The sequence below is a fragment of the Nerophis lumbriciformis genome, linkage group LG17 (genome assembly GCF_033978685.3).
Source record: "Nerophis lumbriciformis linkage group LG17, RoL_Nlum_v2.1, whole genome shotgun sequence".
Classification (NCBI taxonomy): domain Eukaryota; kingdom Metazoa; phylum Chordata; class Actinopteri; order Syngnathiformes; family Syngnathidae; genus Nerophis; species Nerophis lumbriciformis.
This window is the reverse complement of record NC_084564.2, coordinates 6,756,364-6,778,368: the sequence shown is the minus strand read 5'-3', so window position 1 is coordinate 6,778,368 and position 22,005 is coordinate 6,756,364. Positions and strand designations below refer to the sequence as shown.

Here is a 22,005-nt window from a genome sequence, read left to right as displayed (position 1 = left end):
CTGGTGCATATCGCCACAAATACATTTGGATTGCCACAAGTTTTGATTTGGATCGCAACAAATTGAATTAGATTGCCACAAGTATAAACTTGGATTGCCACAAATAGATTTGGATTACCACAAATAAAAATTTGAATTGCCACAAATATATATTTGGATCACCACAAATATATATTTGGATTACCACAAATAAAAATTTTAATTGCCACAAATAAAAATTTTAATTGCCACAAATAAATGGGGATTGCCGCAGCTATTGATTTGGATCGTCACAAACAAAGATTTAGATCGGCACATTTACAGTGCATATGAACTTCGGGAGGTATTCACAACGCTTCACTTTTTCTACATTTTGTTATGTTACAGCCTTATTCCAAACATTAATACATTTTTGTCCTCAAAATTCTACACACAATACCGTATAATGACAATGTAAAAACGTTTTGTCTTTTTTTTTTTAAGAAATGTTTGCAAATGTATTGTATTGGGCTTTGTACCGAGGATGTCGTTGTGGCTTGTGCAGCCCTTTGAGACACTTGTGATTTAGGGCTATATAAATAAACATTGATTGATTGATTGATTGATATTAAAGATAAAACGCTAAGATATCCCCTGCACATAAGTATTCCTAAGTACATACATAAGTGGAATTTTGGGGACAAAAATTATTTCAATCCAGTTTGGAATAAGGCTGTAACAGAATGTGGAAAAAGTGAAGCGCTGAGAATACTTTCTGGATGTACTGTAGATTTTGATTGCCACAAATGAAGATTTGGATCGGCACAAATATAAATTTGGATCACCACATATTTAAATTTGGATCGCCAAATTTAGATTTGTATGGCCATAAATACATTTGGATTTTCACAAATGTAGATTTGGACCGCCACAAATACAGATTTGAATCGGCACAAATTATAGATTTGGATCACCACAAATAAATTTGGGTTTTAATAAATAAATAAATCAGATATATAGATTTGGATCGCCACATCTGGAATTGTTATAACCTGTTAGGCATGCATCATGTCTGCGCTTCTAAACCCAGCCCATACGCACCTTGTCTGCCAGAGAATAAGAAAACATAGCAGGAGGGATCAGTGTTGCCAACTTAGTGACTTTATTAAAATACTTGAGAGTATTTAGACCCCTCTCCATACTACGAGTGTAAGTATAACGTTAAATGTATTTAGATTTTTTTGGTACAGACCCTTCTGTACAATACAGAAAAGTCTTTCTTGCGTCATGCATTTACTACTTACTATGTATTTAAATACATGTGGTCACTAAAGGTAAAGTATTAGTTGACATGCAGTGCACCTCCACAAGTACAGGGCATGTGTGAGGTGTGGCAGCGTGCACCTCAGTCTATGACTAGCGAGAGGGCCTGGCCAAACTCTTTCGTCATGTGCAACGTGCAGTCCGGGTGCTATTTGAGGACCGTGGCACATTGTAGGAACGAAAAAAACCACCATTAAAATCAGCAAACACAGAAAAAAAAATGTAAAGCCTTCTTAGAAATTAGATGTATATGCAATAGCCAATGATGCTAATTGGACAACGTCATAACCTTTTTCCCAGTCCTGTGGGAAACGACGAGAAAGATGCAAAATACAATGACTTTAAATTATTACCTGAACATTATCTTTGCAAAGGCAGACTTTTTGGTATATGTAATTTGATATTAATTAAAATATAATAGGAGGCTACCAAGTGGGATACATAGTGGTCATCTGAGAAAATTCCTTCCATGTTATATTTACACTACAAAGGCGTTTGGCTTTTTAGCTCCTCTCAGATAGTGCCCAAAGGTACCTGCTGTGGTGGCCAGTGGGTGCATCTACAGTATAGCAATTTCCATAAGGGAGGAAATCTCTGAGGTGCAGGATGAATACTCACCAGTCCCACTGGAGCCAGCGTGGCAGGATGGGAGGAGAACAGGAAGTGTCAAGTGAGGGATCACAGCGAGTAAGAGGAAACAAGCCGCACGCTGCTGGAGACAAAAGATCCAAAGGCAAAGTCAGCCAACCACAGGCAAGCGTCCTCGCCTGTGGTCATGACACCAATGAAGTACACAACACAAGATGTTTAGAGAAGTTGACATTGTTAACCTCAGCATCAGCACATCCTCTGGAGCCATGATGTTTCTGTAGTCGGACGCCAGTTGACCAAAGATGATTTTGTACTTGGCTAAATAGGGTGATCACATAATACCATTGGTCAACTAAAACCATAAAGATATCTTTGGAAAACAATACTTTTTAAACAACTGGAGCACACCTCACTGCGAATCAAATACCACATGCATTAAAGAGTAAAACAATCTGTGTTGAATCTGTTGGAATTATTTATATCTTTATTTAAATACTCACCTACAGTGTACAGTTAGAAAAGTCCACCCCTCCATACACAAACTGGTCAAACTGATATTATTGCAAAAGAAAGCCATGAAGCAGATTTACAAAGCATGGAAAAAAGAAAAAGAAATCAACAACAACATGGTTGACACGCCTGAGACTCCGCCTTTTGTTTGAACGACAGAACAAAAAGAAAACTTTTCCTCTCTCCCCTGCTGATGCCAATGCATCTGAACAATTACAACATTTTTACAAATGGCAAGTATAGAAGTATAGAGTATAAAAATAAATTAAAATTACCTTCTTTTTTTTTTTTACAAAGCCCTGTCTGCTGCAGGTCATTCCAGAGCGCCGCTTACGTGAACGGTTTGCTCCAAGCCGCCACAGATGCTGTGTCTCACTTAGCGCACTTCCATACTTAGCATGTTGAGTGTAAAGTCCATTCACTTGTGCACTCAAAACGCTAAGTATAGAAGTGCACCAATTGAGAGACAGCCAGATATAATTGTGTTCTTGCTGCTCAGCGGCGGTAAAACTAAGTTTGTGATTGTCACACTGCCAGCGAAAACGCCGCAGACAAAATGATTTCCACTCGGAGTAACAGGAATAAAAGTGGCTGAAAGCTGAGGTGTGGACGCTCCTGTCAGACCTCAGCCAGCTCAACTAAGCACCTGTGACGATCCTTGGTGAGGAAAATAAACAAAAAGGTTTCCTTTCTCAGCTACAGACCAAATGGGTAAGTAGGATGAAGGTTGGGGGTTTGAGGGAAAGAAAGATGAAAGGTCAGTTGTTGGAGCCTTCTTTGGAAAGCACTGACATGGAGGAATGACACGTAAACTGCTGATGTGACAAACATTAAAATATTTAGCATTCATGGACAGTGCATGGAAGTAGAAAAATAAATATTAAAAAAAGGAAATGAAGATTTAGATATATAAAGTAAAGAGTGACTAACAGTAACTAATCATTGAAGTCATATGATAGTAAAGATTGGGGTTTCCAAAAGTACTGACATGAGGCCAACAGTTTGACGATTCTCCAAAATAAAATCTAAACTGTGGAAGTGAGACGTGTGAGGTAATGACCTGATGCTAAAACGCAAGTTGTGCTGTTAGAAGTGTATACAATAACTGATTAAAATAGACTTTTCACTTTCCCACATCTCCGAGGTCTTTCACACCCGGGTGTGTGTGCATGTTGGATCAACAACATGTAGTCCAGTCACATGTCCTCTGCCCACAGAGACATGCGGGTCACTGGCAAAAGGGCGAAGCCGTGGGGTCGAAGCCTTTGAAAACGTCCTTCAATGAACCGTTGTCCATCTCGGCGGTGCTCTGCTCCGCCTGGGCCGGGCTGTTGCCTCCGAACGGGCTGCCTGTGCCGCCGGACTTGCTCGTCTGCTTCACAACGCCAAATAGAGTTGACACCGGGAGGTTGTGGACGCCCGCGGGAGCCTGGTCTGCGGGGGCTCCGGGAGCACCTTGACCACTGGCGGGTCCTCCCTGGGCGGTAGAGTTGGGCGAGGGGGCAGGTTTAGGTCGGGGTCTGTTATAGCTGTTATACCTGTCAGTGCCTTGCTCTCCGCTTTTTTCTGGCTCAGGCTGGTCCAACGCAGACTTACGAACAAACAAGGGCTCCTTGGATTTGGGTTTACTACCTACGGAGTCCCCGAGTCGGGACTCTGTGCTGGCCGAGTTGGGAGAGTTGTTGGGGCCACCGGCGGTACCAGGGCTTCCTGGTTTGTTAGTCCTTGGGTCATACAGACTGATGTTGCTCAGTACATTGGCTCCCCCTGGTGGTCCAGGTGCAACACTGCGCCCTGCTCCACCAGATGAGAGGAGCCTTGGGTCATAGGGGGCAATAGTCTGTGGGGGGGGACTGGATGTGGACACTGCAGAGGTTACAGGAGGAGGGGGGGCAGGTTCAGAAGGCTGTTTAAGGGCCGACTTCTGCGGCTGAAGGCGAGGGTCTACAGCTAATTTACGTGCCATGCGGGGATCAACTAGCTTTTCTGCGGGTACGGGGGGAGCAGGAGGAGGTTGTCCCAGCAGTGCCAGAGGGGGGACCGGGAGGGGAGGTGAGGAGGACTGAGAAGGACTAGAATTGACAGTCTTCAGTATACGAGACAACAGCTCAAAGTCTGGGAGGGAGGACGACGAGGGGGGAGGGGGGTCCGAGGAGGAAGTGGGCAATACAGGGGGGGATTGTGAGTGGAGCTGCGGTTGGCTGCGGGACAGACGCGGGTCAAGGGAAGGTACTGGAGGAATACCTGGTGGAAGTGGTAGGAGGTCCTGTTTGGGGAGGGGAAGAGGAAGGAGGTCCTCTGGGGACCAAGTGATGGTTTTGGAGAAACCCGGCATGTGGAGAACAATGTCCTTCTTGATGTGGCTGAACTGCTGCAGCTGTGAGCGAGGGTCTCTCAGAGCCATGCCCATGAGGGGGTCCAGTGGAATCGGTACCGGCTTGTCCCGAAGAACTCGCTCGGTCTCCTCTTCCTCTGCTGGCGCTGTGAGAGGCGGTGGTTTGTAGACCAGAGGTGCTTCTTGTTTGGAACCGATAGTCGGGTGGGGGGCGGAGCCTGCAGAGGCAGCAGCCAGACGAGCTAACCGAGGATCTGCCGGTGGCCCCGACGAAGACAAAGGGGGTGTGAGGTGGGTGGAGTCAGCGGCTTGAGCCGACTCGGCAGCACGGGCCAGACGTGGGTCGCGAGCCAAGCGGGGGTCTGCGGGGCGAGCCGGAGGGTTACCAAGGGACGCCTTCTGGAGGCGGGGGTCACTTGGAGCTTCCGACTTTTGAGGAGCCTGGGTCTGCTGTCGGAGGGTCTTCAGGATGGATGTCACGCTGCCGCCACCATCCTCATCTTCACTGGAATACCAGTTCCCTGAGTCACCTGCACAACAAACACTAATGAGTGGTTTTCAAAAATGGCCGAAAAGACGGCGGACATGTCAACATTTACCTTCTATGTCTCTGCTTTTGTCTGCGCCTCCATCCGCCATGCGGCGAGCTCGATCCTTCTCCTGCTGCTTCTGTTGGATCCTCATGAAGAGGACGCGCTGTGCTGGAGGCAGGAGGTCCGAGACAGATATTCCTCCTTGGTTGGCTCCATTAGCAGCATCTTCTTGGTTGCTAAATTTGCTTCCTAAAAGTTTGTTGGGTGTGAGGGACAGAGACGTCAGACCTCAGAAAATGAAACGTCATTGTCACTATGAATTATTGGAACACTTTCTCACCTTCTTCCACCACTCCTTCCATCTTGATACCCTCCTGCTGATTGAAGAAATTGTTGAAGTAGTTCCCTCCACCCTGAGGAGGCATAGCGCCCCCATGTGGAGGGCAATCCCCAGATGCAAATCCTCCCATCATGGGTGGCCCCTGGTTCTGCATGTCAGGGGACATCATTCCTGGCGGGGTGGGGAAGCAGGGCGGGGGAGCCCCAGGTGCGGGGGTCGCTGCCTGGTTGCTACTGGGTGTCTGGCTTCTAGGAGAAAGTACAGCAGTTGGTAACTCCGTCATTGTTAGAGGTTCTGGTCTGTCTCAGTTTTGAATAAAGCAGTGTCTCCTCTCCTATCAAGAGTGTTTTTGGCATGCAACTCATTTCGTACTGGCCGTCTCATCTCGTAAAAATGACATCATTTCACTATTGGCGCAGCACGGGTTCGCCATGTGGGGGCGTGGAGAAAAAGAGAAAGTAAAATGTGTTTCACTTCGTAGTAGATATAGGAATTTATTTAAAAAAAATCTGTTTATAACTTTTTAAAGTTATGTGGCTAACAAACGGACAAATAAACCGTGGCGAAGTGTGGCAAGGTAATAAAACGCGCCACGTTCATCTAGAGTGTTCCAAGTCAAAACAGACACGTTCAAGACATATGGTGCCGAGGAAAAGCAACTGCTACTCGCCGAAGCAACTTAATAAGCTACCATCACCTGGAAAAGATGAAGCCAGCTAAGCTCAACGTCATTTTAGCATTATATCTGTGTTCAATTACAGTAAATGTGTTTATATCACGGTGTACGCTTAGCTTTTTCCCTAGTAGCACCGGTGCTACTAAATAAAAAAAAAGTGTAGCACATACATTTTTTTGTAGCACAGAAAAAAATTAGTAGCAATATGAAATGTGTAAAATATCACAATTTCGTTAATAACACTTAAACAACATATATGGGCGCTCATATATATAGACACAATGCCATGATAAGGCCTCCTGCAACGCTCACACAAAGAGAAAATCCCTAAACTGTGCTAAAACTGTCACTAACACAATTGTAGGGCTGGGCGATATGGATCAAAACTCATATATCGATATAGTTTGGCCTATAAACTAACCCATAAATGGAAATATCCGTTGATGTAACTAAATAGTTTCACCATGCCTTGATTTCAAATTTTTGGGACTGATGGGGATCCCAAATACACAAAAACAGGTACCAACAAGTAAGAAAAGTAGGTTTTGTATAACAAAATCCCAACTTAAAAGGTGGTCTGAGCTAAGAAAAAAGAAAAAGCCTTGAAAATAATATAAGTCAAAATTTTTTCCAATCTTCTTTAAAGAAACATTTAGCTATGCTTAGATTTTCAGCTAATAAAAACATAAAAGAACAACATGTGAAATAAAGTGCCCTGGTTTAAGAGGACATGTTTAAACATCAGCAGCAACAGAGAAAGTAAATATTGCATTACTTAAACAAAACTTTCAAATAACTGGCATAATGCAATTGAGTAAGTTTCAGTGTGCGTGTGTCCCTTTAAAAAGGCGGTGCCTGTTGCCTCGTGACGTCAGCGAGTTTAGTTAAAGCTGTTTTGTTTGCTGAGCAGGCTAGCAGCGGTAGTTTGTCAGCTCTGACGGCAGCTCTTTTGAATCTTTCACTGGTTTATGTTACCTGTGCTTAATAAATAGGCTGAATGTGCTTCCATGGCTGTATGATCTTGTCAACAAACTGGGTATTGTTTGAACAGCAAGTTTGTCACTTCTATATCATTGATTTGTTGTTCCATTTTCCCTCCGACCTTTGTAGTTACTAGCGCAGCGCAGTGCAGTTTGTGTCAAGTTTTAAGGTGGTGAGAAGAACGTTGTGTTTTACTGACCAGTTCCTCTAACTAGGACCGTGTTTCTTCTGTGATGGGAAGGCTGAGAGTCCAAGTGTGTAAACTAGGAGGAGCGGTGCTCCCCTCTATGCATGGCGCATGAGGAAGGGATACAGCTTTGAGCACGCACTGAGTGATCACTTCCACGTCAATAATTGCCGTTTGGTTATGCCGGTTATGAGAGTATTTCAAACATGTTATACAGGTGGGCAGACATTTTACTCTAGGTTGGATCAAATTTGGATGGATTTCTTTTAGGAACACAATGCGATGAAAGGGTTGAAATCCCTATTCGCAGATGTGCGACAGGTTTTTTTTCAAGTCGCACAGTCTATTTTTAGTCGCATTTGCGAGTAAATTTGTCGCACTGTACACCCGTTATCATAAACATTCCTACTACTTCATTTTACACACTATGGCATTTTAAAGTCTTTTATTTTTTTATATACCCCAATAATATCGTACCGTGATATTTTGATATCGTTGCATCACTATCAATGAAATACATTATTAGATAACACAATTTGCTTTGTCATTTACAACTCAAAGCCAAGATGTGGATGTTTGGTTTAAAACTTAAAACAAATAGGTTGGTGTTTTTCATACTTTCCATTGTTCTGATTAATTTTGCTTGATGAAACTTTCCTAACATTCCACACTACAAAAAAATAAAAGTATGTATGATTTGAGCCGACATCCTATCGGATAAATATCAGCCAATACTCAAGGCTGCAATATCGGTATTGAATGGGAAGTGAAGAAGAAGTTAGGGAGACCCCTATCAAAACAAATAGTCAAGATGAAGCAACTTAATGAGCGTGGACTCACCTGACAGCAAGTTTTTGAGCGAGTTGTCCTGTCGGCTGCACTTTGATCTCAAAGAGGGAGGGGATCTTCTTCCCGCCGCCGCCTCCACCACCACCAGCAGGAGAAGGGCCCATGTGTTGCGGAGGCCCATTGGGATTTAGGGGCACTCCTTGGTAAGAAGCTCCTTCAGGGTTTTGTACAGGTGGACCACCCATGCAGGGGTTAGGAGCCGATCCAGGCTGGGATGGAGCCATGGGGGCGGTGGACACTTGATTGGCAGCAGGGGCACCCCCAAAGTCACCGGCCGCAGGGCCTCCAAAATCTCCCGCTCCGCCGTTCCCGTCGACAGGCACCGCGCGAGGAGGAGTGGGGAGGAGGCCGACACCAGGTGGAGGTTTAGGGAGAGGGTTAATTCCTTGCTTCTTCAGCTCCTCCACTTCCTTCTCGTCCTCCGCTCCAGCCTCTGCGTCCTCTGCCAGCATCTAAAGATAACAACATGAAGTGATTAGGTTCCATGAAATGTAATCGTCTGCTCGTGAGTGAGTGGGCGTTACCTTGCTCAGCAGCTCCTGGGTGTCTTCATTTAGGTTATCATGGGAGAACATGCATTCGTCACCGTTGACACATTTTCCTGTGGTGTGGAACAGCTTGCAGGGAAATTCACGTAAAGTTTGCGTTAAGGGGAAACACAAAGTTTATGAAACGTTTTTCATCAAAAACGTTGCTTGTAAGGCATCAATAAAGGATATCATGCATGTAAGGGCAGTGGTCGGCTTTAGCACAGTATCCAGTGATGTAAAACTTGCACAGCTCTTTCTTCTTGGGCAACTCAATGTCATGACTGAAGTTGCAATGGTCCCCCTAGTGGTTGAAGAAGGAATACAATAAATCTGCTTTTTGTGGACTGGACTTTTGTGCCAAAGCTGGCAACCGTATGTAATGATAAAACATAACATTATATTAAAAGCGTTAGATGTTTTTATCTTACCCAGGTGCATCTGCCTTCAATGTAGTACTTGCAGATGGCTTTCCCTTTCTTGTCCTGGTACTTGTCATGCTGATTCCTCTTGCCCATTCCTTGTCCACCATCCCCTCCTCCATCCTGAAACGCACACAGAAGAAAATGACATGTCAAAACAAGAAAGAGATTAGACATTTGTTGTCATTTCAGAGTAATAAATAAAGATGATGTGCGAGTGAAGTAGATAGAGATCATACTCCGTTGTCCATGTCTCCATTGTTGTCATCATCGCCCATGTCACCCCGTCCTCTCCCTCTGCTCCTCATTTTGCCCCTCATCATGCGTCCTTTGCCTCGGCCTCTCCCTCGACCGCCTCTGCCGCCTGGACCGCAAACAGTTTCAATAGTCTTAAATAGAAGAAACTTCCACAGTATTCAGATGTAAAACAGGATTTCAAGTATTTTTTCCACCACAGATTTCATAGTTTTCCTAACAAGAATATTCAAAGGGTCTACAAAACAGCAAATCCCTATGGTAAAAAAATGTGTGGCTCCATCCTAGTTTAAGTCTCCACTGTGCTCAAGAGGTGTATTCTCTTAAAGGAGACCTATTTTGCAAAAGCATAATCTTGCCTTCCTTCATACTTCCTTGAAACGAGCTGTTTGAAATGTTCCCCTCTTGTGATGTTTTTCCCATGGGTGACGTCAGCGTCATATAAAGGTTGAAATTTACCCAAAGTGCTTTGTGCGAGTCCGACGGCGTGATCAATAAGCTCCTTCTTTTTCCTCTATCCTCTTGTTGTGGAACAGACTAGCTCGTACATGCATATGCATCCTCCATTGTTGTCATTTCTAATACAAAGTAGCGTATTGTTCAGCCACAAAACGGTGCGTCCAAAAGGGCGCTTTAGCTCAGTTGGTAGAGTGGCCGTGCCACAAACTTGAGGGTTGCAGGTTCGATCCCCGCTTCCGCCATCCTAGTCACTGACGTTGTGTCCTTGGGCAAGACACTTTACCCACCTGCTCCCAGTGCCACCCACACTGGTTTAAATGGAACTTAGATATTGGGTTTCACTATGTAAAAGCGCTTTGAGACACTAGAGAAAAGCGCTATATAAATATAATTCACTTCACCCTGAAGAGACGGTCAGAAAGTAGCTTGAAAATGTATCTGCAAAAAATTATCTATGCAAAATTTTTAATACCTTGTCTTTGGTAATTGGCAAAAAGATTGAACCGAACCCTCTAAGTCAGGGGTCGGCAACCCGCGGCTCTTTGATCACTCTGATGCGGCTCAGCTGCTTACTTGCTGAACCCCCCAATTGTCCCGTGAGACTTCCGGATTTCAGTGCCTCTCGCAGATAACTCCCGAGATTAATATTCACCGATTTTCACCCTTATACCGTATTTTCCGCACTATAAGGCGCACCTAAAAACCACAAACTTTCTCAAAAGCTGACAGTGCGCCTTATAACCCGGTGCGCTTTATATATGGATAAATATTAAGATTCATTTTCATAAAGTTTAGGTCTCGCAACTACGGTAAACAGCCGCCATCTTTTTTCCCCGTAGAAGAAGCGCGCGGTGCATGCTGGGATATGTGACGTTTCATTTCCATTTGTGTGTTTATGTAAAGACCCCAAAATGGCTCCTATTAAGTGTGTTGTCTGTCTAATTATAAATAATGCAGACGAGGCGTGTTAACTGAGTTCTCAACGTTTTCTCATAGCGTGCTCATAACCACATTCGAACTCCCAGCATACAACATCGCTTCTCAGGGCTACCGCGCATGCTCGTAACTATCGTTGCATGCTGGGTAGTGTAGTTGTTATATTTGCTAGCTCATAACAGCACATTGAGAGACACGCTTACGCGCTTAATTCAATACTCGCCGTCATTCCGGGTGGATTGACAAAAGACCTCCAGCCGCTAGATATTGGTGTCAACAGGGCATTCGAAGCTAGACTGCTAACTGCGTGGGAACTTCTCAGGGCTACCGCGCATGCTCGTAACTATCGTTGCATGCTGGGTAGTGTAGTTGTTATATTTGCTAGCTCATAACAGCACATTGAGAGACACGCTTACGCGCTTAATTCAATACTCGCCGTCATTCCGGGTGGATTGACAAAAGACCTCCAGCCGCTAGATATTGGTGTCAACAGGGCATTCGAAGCTAGACTGCTAACTGCGTGGGAACAATGGAAGACAGAAGGCGAACACACCTTCACTAAGACGAGGAGGCAGCGCCAGACGACGCCAACATCTGCCAGTGGATCGTAAATTTGCCCAACTTTTCACTTCGGACACCGAAGACGAAGGATTTACGAATGAAGAATAACTTCAGAAAGTGAGCGCTATGTTTATTTTGTGTGTTGTGACATTAACGTTCGAGCAACATTATGTTGCTATTGCTCTGCACTATTTTGAATTTTACTATGTTTGTGATTGCACATTTGCGTACATTTTGGGAGTGAACAGAGTTGTTAGAACGCTGGTTTTTAATATATTATTAAAGTTTGACTGACCTATCTGACTGTTTTTTTGACATTCCCTTTAGCGCAGCGTAGGCGTGGCTTATAGTCCGGGGCGGCTTATTGGTGGACAAAGTTATGAAATATGTAATTCATTGAAGGTGCGGCTAATAATCCGGTGCGCCTTATAGTGCGGAAAATACGGTAGTTATAATAAGGGCGTGCTATGATCGTACAACATTCGGCGCCCTCTACAATCTGTATTGACAGAGTGCCAGTCCAACAATTGTTATACAATATACATGTTCTGCTTGCTCACGTACTTGACAGCAAGGCATACTTGGTCAACACCCAGACAGGTTACACTGACGGTGACCATATAAAACAACTTTAACACTCTTACTAATAATGCGCCACACTTTGAACCAAAACCAAACAAGAATGACACCCCTGCTACCACCAAACCCCGCCCCAAGCCTGCTCCCCGCACACAGAAGAAAATGACATGTCAAAACAAGAAAGAGATTAAGTTTGTGGGTTATTTGTTTGGGGGGGAGAGAGAACATTTGACATGTGTATTTATGGATTGTGTATGTCAAAAATTAAATAAACACATTTTAAAAAGAGACTAACGCGCATCTCTCGCATAACAGAAAGCAACACTAACGTGATATAAATCTATGGTTTTCACATGACTTAAAGGGTCTGTTTGCAACATTTATACAGATGCCTAGAGGGTGCTAACTTTCCAATGTATTCTACACAGTATATCAGGCCCTCTTATGGCTTTGAGGACATAATGACATACACTACGTACGTACGTAACAGGTGCATGCGCATTAGCTTCGGGTGTTGTTAGCTAATAGCAATTTGGATAGCAAGCGTTAGCTATCATCAAATGTATATTGTACCATAACAACATGACGACAAATTGTTTGTTGCTTCTCTTGGACTTCTTTTGTATATGTGCGCGTGCTCCCTGCGCATACGTGTGGACGAGACAGGGAGTATGACCGCCGTAAACAACAAGCATTTTATTTGGGCCAGTAAAAAATATTACATAAACTTGACAAATCTGAAAAATATAGACAACTGTAAAACAAATGTGTTCCGTTAAACTACTAATGGTTAAAGCGAGCCAGCGCTGTTTTTGTTATATTTTTTTGCTTTGAAAAATTTAACTATGAGCAAGTTTCCCAAAAAGCCCCTTTATCTAATTACTAGAACTGTTTTAATTAACTATGTAAATCCTCTGAATGTTTACCATATATCAAAAACATATAAAACTGTGATTTGGCTTTAAAAGATAGTAATAAAAAAAGGAGTATAAAACAGGTTTGATTTACCTCTTCCTCTGTCTTTGGACTTCTTGTACTGATAGTCATCATAGTCGTCGTCACCCATGTTGTCAAAGTCGTCATCAAACTGCAGAAAAACATTAACAATATCATTCCATCCAGAGTACGAGATATGTCCAAACAAAGTGTTCAGCTTTGGAGTTGCAGTTGGCGGAGTGGCTTTTGAATATGGACACAATAATGCGATCGCTCCTCTACGGTTACATACGGGGTGCACACATGCACGTATGTGTTTGTGTGAAGGCTGTGGATGATCAGTGATCATAAAACACACGCATGCAAGCAGCGTTGCCGATGGCATCAATTCATCCTTTGCAGTTATATTTTAAACTTTCATAACCAAAAACATTAAAAATAATCAAAATCTAATTAAAAGTGTCATTTAAATAGAATCACAGATGATGAATTGCAAACATGCGACCATGTAAACAGAAAGAGCATGCTGTTGTTTGTATAATATTTTTAGAAATGACGGGGCTGGTAGATGAAACGATAGCAATACGTATCGCGACAGACGCGTAATTAATATGAATCAAAAAACGTAATTTATTAATGTATTTTAGGCAACAGTGCTTACTTCCTGGAAAAGACTGACAGCAGCGCCGGCGCATGCGCATTAGCGTTGTTTGGCTTGTAACATGGCGGAAAGGAACTACACAGACTTTGCTCTGGAGTTCCCCTCAGAGTAAACGGAGCGCTTTATTTAACTTAATTTTCCCTCGCTTCATTTCCTTGTAGTCTCAGGTGCGTTCAAGAGCGCACTGCTGCTATTAAATGACGACAGGTTTGGACAATATTAGAAACAAACACATTTGTCCCAGGCTAAAAGTATACCGTGTAGGAGAAAAATATTTTATGTTGCTTTTATTTTCTCAACACACCATCCTGCCACTTTGACAGAGTTAACAACGTGAGGAAACATGCATCAGGCGATGTGTCGAGAACGTTGCCACAACTTGTTTATAAAGTTTTGAGTGTGTTTACTGGAATGCTCACTTGTTCTTTAGTTAGCTGCTAATTTTTCAGTATTTTGATAACATAAATACTAGCTAAAATGTTTTGTCATCTCTTCGAATTAAACGCAGGCTGTGAAGATTGGGTATTAGATGTGAGAGGTATCACTCCTGTTTAATTTTGTTGGCCAAACTGTTGTGCAACACATGGTGTTGTTAAAGAACAAAGCTTGTTTATTAGACGTTATCTTCATTAGTCAAACTGCTTTGTGTTTTATATTGATATCAAAAAGTTAACAATGTTTTTACATTTTGTGGGTTTGTTAATTTCACAAATGTATTACTTTAAAAACTATTCATGTGACAGCATTGTGTTAATGTTTTATTGTATATAGTTAATTCATATGACATATTGCTGCTCAAACTCTTAATGGATCTGTCCCGATACAGCATGTACATGGACATACATTTAGTACATGTACATAACTTAAAAAATACCTTTCTATCAAAATATAAAAACCGAGATAAAGGCATAATGTAATGACAAAAAACTGACACGTTGATACTATTAATTAACAAAAAGACATATTTGTCTTTAAATAAATGGATAACGTTTATTTACAGCCTTTTTATTAGACAATATAAATTACATGACGGTGTCACGTTTAATTTAATAATTGTGATTTCACTATTAATAAAAAATAATCTTAATTATGACTTCGGCCATAATCTCATATATGACTACACCATTTTTATTTACATGGACAAAAAGTGCAATTACGTCTTATGGCCATCAGGTGCCATCTTGTAAAATTCTTACATTTGTTTTTATTTACTATGTCCATAAGGTGCTAACTTAAACAATTTTCACTTTTACTTAATTATATTATTATTTTGTTTCTGCCATATTACTTTGTTTATAATGATTGTGTTGTTTTCATACGCACATTCAATTTCTACTTGAGGCACAAGCAGTGTTCTTATCAACAAAAATGTATGTTTTAAGGAAATCATTTTGAATTTGTTGTGTTTTTCTGATAAAACTGGATTAAAAGATTTAAGTATAAGTACTTTTTGAAAATTTGGAGCACATTTAAAAATACAGCGATAATGATAACCGTGATAAATTTGGTCGGAATAACCGTGATAAGAAATGTCCACAACGTTACATTCATACAGAGAACAAAGAAATTGTCGATAAAAAGTCACCTCGACAGTATGGCAGTTTTGTTTGTTTGTTTGTTGTTGACTGGAGTCAGACCAAGACGCTCGTAATCAGTAATTCAACACCAGCTTAGGTTTCTGTTTACATTTTCACACACTGCACTATTTTGTTACAGTTTATTAAGCATTTCTTACATATTCTTTTTTGTGCACCATAATAATTTTAAGAGGTTATTGTTGTAGTATTGTGTTCAATGTGATTTTAGAATTGTGTTTACATTTGTTTTCCATGCTTGTGTTGACATGTCTTTACAGCCTTGATAGCTAAGGGCATTATAATCAGAGAAAGGTTACATTTTAGATCAAAATGTTTACATTTATTATATTTTTCTCTTGGTCCTTATTCTCAATAGGTCATAGAAAGTATCAATAATTATTGATATCGACCGATATAAAATAATGATATTGTGAACCTGTTTACAGCAAGACACGTAGGAGAAAATGAGCGCTTGATTTGCTCACCCTAACAGCACAAAATGGATAATCTCACCTTATTGGAGCGTTTTTTTTAAATAGTTATCGTTGCTATTTGTTTTAGTGTTATCGGATTTATCGGTATGACATCATAAATCGTTATATCAGTCCAATAATCACCTTGCACCCCTATTAGATTTATAAGTTGTTTAATTTTATTGCTAAAAGCACAATGCAAACACCTGTTTTGTATGAAATGTAACCTAAAATGACTTATTTTGGTGCTACACAGAAAATACTATTAAAAATATATATAAATGGGAGAGGAAAATACTGCTGAAGTAAAAAAGAATTAAAACAGGCAGGAAATGTCCAGAAAATTATCACAAAATAGGAAGATTAGGACAACACTCACGTCCATGTCCTCCCCATAACCATCTCCATCATCATCTCCCATCTTTCCACCTCGTCCTCTTCCTCTGCTGCCTCCTCTTCCTCGCCGTCCACCCCTCATTCCTCCACGGCCTCTCATGTTCCTCATGCGACCTCTGCCCCCTGCAGTAACAAGACAACTTAGACACATCGCTTCATCAACAATAGTGCAGCTCACATGCTAACTTCGAAATGTTTTTGACTCGACGGGCTGCAGGACAAACAAATGCTTCCATTTTACTTCAAGGTTCACGTTGCGCCGACGTCAACATGACAGCCGACACTTCCGCCTCGCTTTCCCCTTCCCCGTGCGAGCGTCGCCTCTGCGAGTTGGCTTCACTGCCGCGGTTCTCCATCGTCCACACTGAATCAACGCAACTTTCTCCGAATAATACCGTATTTTCCGCACTATAAGGCGCACCTAAAAACCTCCAATTTTCTCAAAAGCTGACAGTGCGCCTTATAATCCGATGCGCCTTATATTTGGACCAATATTGAGCCACAACAAACCTAAACTTCATTTTCATAAAGTTTAGGTCTCGCAACTACGGTAAGCAGCCGCCAACTTCATTTTCCCCCGTAGAAGAAGAACTTCTTCTAAGCAGCCGCCCCCGTAGAAGAAGAAACGTGCGGTGCATGCTGGGATATATGACTGCGCGAGGCGTGCCGTTTTGATTTCCATTTGTTTGTTTATATAAAGACCCCAAAATGGCTCCTATTAAGAGACACGCTTACGACGCAGAGTTTTAACTTAAGACGATCAGTCACGCAGTAGAACACGGGAATAGAGCAGCAGCGACACTGACTCCATTATTGACGACTTCGACGAGACGGCATGTTGGATGCCGTATTCACCCAACTGTTTAATTCGGACACTGAAGAAGAGTTCGAAGGATTCGTGAATGAGGAATAACTTCATAAGTGAGATTTACATGTTTATTTTGTGTGTTGTTACATTACCGTTTGAGCAACATTGAGTTACTGATATATTGTTATTGCTCTGCACTATTTCCAGTGTTACTATATTGTGATTGCACTAACGTTTGATTTACCCTCACAATATCACTGTTTTTTACCTGTTTATTGAATCAGGGAAAAGTTACCTCCCACTATGTGATAGAAATGTTGCACTACTGTTATACCTTGCTGTTGTTAAAAGATAAACAAAACACCACGTCACTGACATTACCTCGGGGAAAATAATAAAACAGCGGTTTATTCATTTTGGGAGTGAACAGAGTTGTCAGAAGGCTGGTTTGTAATCTATTAATAAAGTTTGACTGATCTATCTGATTGTTTTGTTGACATTCCCTTTAGCGCAGCTCCATCTAATGGATGCATAGGTGCGCCTTATAATCCGGTGCGCCTTATATATGAACAAAGTTTTGAAATATGCCATTCATTGAAGGTGCGCCTTATTGTGCGGAAAATACGGTACTCCATGCCGTTGACATCACTGATGCGGCTGCCCTATCACTACAATGCAGACCAGTACCACCCACAACGTTTGGATCCTCGCACCCACCTCGTCCGCCGCGGCCGCCCTCCTTGGACTTGCGGTACATGTGGAGTTCCTTGTTGTAGTCATCGTATTCTCCATCCCCCATGTCTCCCTCTTCCTCTCCTTCGTAGTTGTCTTCTTCGTAACCGTCGTAGCCGCCGTAGCCCTGCTTGTCCATCTTCATGTAGCCGCCCTTCTTTGAGCCGCCGTAGCCTCCGTGCGACTGGAGAGACAAGTTGACCAATCACGTGACGAAGAAGGTGGACAGTGCGGCAGCGTTTACGAGACTTACGGTGGGCGGGTACTGGGGGCTGTACTCTCTGTACTTCCTCTTCTCGCTGGGAGAGTAGTCGGAGTCATCGCTGAGGTCCGAGAAGTCGTCATCGGACGACGCGTGACGCTGTAGGAGACAATTTGGGTTGGTGAGGAGGAACCCGCTAACAATTAGAAAAACTTGGGTCGTCATGACGACTCTTACTTTGTGTTTGGATTTGCGTTTCTTCTTAGCCCTCCTCTTCTCCCGCTCTCGCTCCCTCTCCTTCTTCCTCTTACGCTTGCGACGGTGGGACTTTTCCTCGTCCGTCTCGCTGCCTGCGTGGCGCTCTTTGCTCCGCGCGGGCCGCTCCCCGCCTCCGTCCCCTGCCGCGCCCCCACCTCCGCTTGCTTCGTCGACCACGTCATCGCCACCTCCTACTACTCCTGGGGCGGACGCGTCGCCTCCCGTCACTACATCTCCCCCATCGTCTTCCAATTCGCCCTCCTCCAGCTCGCCATCCTCATGCCTACACCGACAGGAACGACATTAACGTTAAATTTGTGTATTTTTAAAGCAACATGTCGCACAATAATTCAAAGAGTTAAATAAACAAACTATCAGGATATACAGTAGATTAATAAACTTGCAGTCATTGAGTTTAACAACTAGTCTTGTGTCTTCAACTATTATTTATCAAACAAAGCATTTCGTATTAGATTTTTCTCATTATTGATTGAAGGGACATGACAGCCACACACTACTGGCATGGAAGAGGGCAGAGGGGTTAAATTAGCAACTAATTGACAATTACAAAGTTTGCTTTCCCCTGCGCTGTCTGCAGGAAGCTGGGACAGACAACAGAGGCTTTGACTCAGCTTTTGGTGACTGCAAAAAACACTTCAGAAGGCTACAAGCATGCTCTATGGCAACATCTTTGATCTTAATGTCCCTTTAACTTGTATAATACCCTTCCTTCAAAGCACACTTTGTCACCTGATTGCCCTCCTAATGACGGTGCAGCTTGGGATTCAGTATTTTGCTCAGGGACACACCGGCCGAGTCATACCAAAGACTATAAAAAATGGGACCCATTACCTCCCTGCTTGGCACTCAGCATCAAGGGTTGGAATTGGGGGTTGAATCACCAAAAATGATTCCCGGGCGCGGCACCGCTGCTGCCCACTGCTCCCCTCACCTCCCAGGGGGTGAACAAGGGGATGGGTCAAATGCAGAGGACAAATTTCACCACACCTAGTGTGTGTGTGTGACAATCATTGGTACTTTAACTTTAATAGGAAGTTGCATATTTAATTAAGCCTGACATAACATAAAAGCTCATAACTTTATCAATTCACTTACACAAAACTATAAGCTTTAGGCATGTTTGCCAACCTGTCACACATGTTGCCCTATTTGTCAATTCAACAGTTCTCAAACTTTTTTTTTTTTTTTTTTTTACCAAGTACCACCTCAGGAAACACTTGGCTCTCCAAGTACCACCATAATGACCAACATTGAAATTCTATTATTCAGTATATTTAATATGTTCGGCCACTGTAACATTACACACGGTTTGAACAGTAATACTGTGTTCGAATATTTGATTAAGTTATTATTTGGCGTAACACGAGATGGAGCCCCTTACCACATTTTGAGAATCACTGGTCTAATGACAAAGAACTACATCAAGCTAAAGCACTAGGATTTGACACTATTATGAAGGGGGGACTTCACATGGACAAACTGAGGGCCTCTCTACATGTTCATGTCACCCGCAGGCCAAGAAAACCAGCTCATAAGTTGCAAGTAGCGCAAACACCTGGCTTTTCTGTTCCCTGCCAAGAGACTGACAGTTGGGCTGAATAGTCAATGATTTGACAAACACGCAACTGGACTAAAATAAAATGGTGCAGTGGGGAAGCTATGTTTCATAGCAATGAAGGTAAACACAAGTGTCGTTATTAACGACTCCAAATGATCAGAAATATATATTTTACAGTCAACTGAGCACAAGATTATTCCTCTCTGCCAGACACACCATGCACATTGGTTAAAAGAGGCATTAACTCCAGAATGTGTCCAGAACCTAATAGCTGCTACAAAGAGAAGGGCCACGATTAAAAATGGGGGATACTTACTGTGACAGGCTTTCTCCATATTTTGCAAACACAACCATTAAAAGTCCTCCCCTTAACAACTTGGGGTCACTGGAGGAGTTAGTGGGTGTTGGAAATTGGACTTAACTACACATTGCAATTTGCCAACTGGCAACTGGGGGTTAGGTCGAAACTCAGCTTGGTGTTTGACTTCTGGGATGCTTTGCAGACATTTTACACAACTTTGGTACATATTTGGGGCTAGTCCATTTGGAAGTGTTAATCAAACAGCACAATCTTAAGACTAGCTAGGAGTTAGTTAACATGCCCTTCCAATGAACTTTAACGGTGACATTATAGAAAGGACTCCAATCTTGGGAATTTAAGAGTGCTTGACTGGCAAATGGAATTGCCATAATTCTGCAAAAATTTTAATTATCATATTATAGTGTATAGTGCAAATACCGTATCCTCCAGTAAGACGTTTGTGTCGTAATTGGTTAGTAAAGATATGTTTGAAGAACTTTGAATATACGTGCGCAGCGTGGATAAATCCGTGGTATGCGACGTAACGCGCGACAAAGTCAAGGATGTTTATGAAAGCAGTTAGCTGTTAGCTTAGCGTCGAGCTAACGTGGCTAAGTTAGCCCCGACAAGGGCACACGCCTATCAAAGTTGTTTGTTCGCCACACCCAAATGAAATCTACTCACACACCAAATAAAATCGTTTGTTCGTTAACGCGAAACGTTCGACCGTGTCTTAAATTCGTCGAAGTTGACTGAAGTGAAAATAACGTTTCGGAGGTTCGGGCCTTCTCATATTGGTCGTCATTATCCCTCCGCGTTGAGTCGCTTAACCGTCCGAGTGGGATAACGTAATAAAATAAGGGAAAACGTTATTGTCAGACGTTATTTGGCCTCCCAGTTGGCGTCGTCGTGTCAGGACAGTTCGTTACCTCGTTACCGTTTTCCAGAAAAGGCGAATTTAATCCCTCTGACAAAAAAAAAAGGAAAAATGCATCCCGGGCTTTTGTGTTAAAGCACAGGACAAATAAATAGTTTCATTGAAATATGATTGTAGAATTACTCGACCTTTCGTCAGTCAGGAGACTGTTGTGTTCGTGGTTGGAAGTTGGGGAGTTTGGATGGACAGTCATGCTTTCCACCGCCATTTCCTCTTAACCGTTAGCTAACATGAAGGTGCCAAAAATTCAAACTCGACACTGCAAACTACTGGCTTATGCGTCACTTCACAGAGATCTACTAGGTTTTGGATTTAGTTGAATTTCAGTTCATAGTAGGCAGTGCTCCATAACAGTTGTAAGAGAAATTTGCTGAAATTGAGTCCAGACGTTCTCCGTCCTACTGAAGCGATGTGAAATGACGACTGAAACACTTAAAATGGCCGACTGTCTTCATCGCGAAAAAAATGGGCCGGGCTTTTCCGATCGTGACGTCACCACAGCAACGTTCTTGTGTGCCTCTCACGGACATTACCGAGTGAAACTGCAAAAAATACGTCCTTTATTTTGTCTCACAGGCAAACAGAATTGACGCTCAACACAGTACATGTCGATACACGGTTAATAATCATGCATACCCCAATACAGTTAATCAGATCACGTATATTCAATAAAACTGAAATAAAATGTCACTGCTTGTTAACAAAATATTCGTAGTTACACAACAATGTAGGTCAATTTCTCCCGCTGTGATATAACAACGTGAATAGCTTAGTTAGGCATTTCGAAATACCACAGCCAAACAATGACATACATAATATGATCATCATCCAAAATAATAATTTTGTGTGATTGTTTTGTGTGGACTAAAATCCTGAAATTGTTAGTAAGTCTACGCTCAGGGATAAATACAATTGGTCACGTTAATATAGAAAGCACCCGCTTAGTAAATCAACGATTGTAATGTTTTGTAAAAAGTAAAGTAATAATAGATTTAGAAATGGCCGGTTCATAGATTTTAGTCATTCATTTGTTAAAAGTATTCGTAATTTTTATGCACGTCAACATTTTTTTTTTCCTGTAACACCTATAATTATAGCTTTTTTTAAGATGAAAGAAAATACA

The 22,005-nt window shown here is 42.3% G+C and overlaps 1 protein-coding gene across 3 annotated transcripts; it reads right to left on the bottom strand.

Moving 5' to 3' along the window:
• Positions 1 to 2,334: 2,334 nt before the first annotated feature.
• On the bottom strand, positions 2,335 to 21,374 carry zc3h4 (zinc finger CCCH-type containing 4). Of its 3 annotated transcripts, none has more exons than XM_061972325.1 (14): positions 21,011 to 21,374; positions 18,045 to 18,348; positions 17,859 to 17,966; positions 17,591 to 17,789; positions 16,049 to 16,188; positions 13,031 to 13,109; positions 9,472 to 9,596; positions 9,242 to 9,355; positions 9,003 to 9,114; positions 8,808 to 8,917; positions 8,275 to 8,735; positions 5,591 to 5,838; positions 5,317 to 5,499; positions 2,335 to 5,247 (listed from the first exon to the last, which is right to left on the bottom strand). In XM_061972325.1, the coding sequence occupies exons 1-14, from the start codon at positions 21,088 to 21,090 to the stop codon at positions 3,611 to 3,613; spliced, it is 3,900 nt and encodes a 1,299-aa protein (XP_061828309.1). In that variant the 5' UTR covers positions 21,091 to 21,374; the 3' UTR covers positions 2,335 to 3,610. The 3 variants fall into 3 exon arrangements, with proteins under 3 accessions (XP_061828309.1, XP_061828310.1, XP_061828311.1); XM_061972326.2 differs by having other exon boundaries at positions 5,591 to 5,835; positions 21,011 to 21,373; XM_061972327.2 differs by lacking the exon at positions 21,011 to 21,374 and adding an exon at positions 19,961 to 20,918.
• Positions 21,375 to 22,005: the final 631 nt, after the last annotated feature.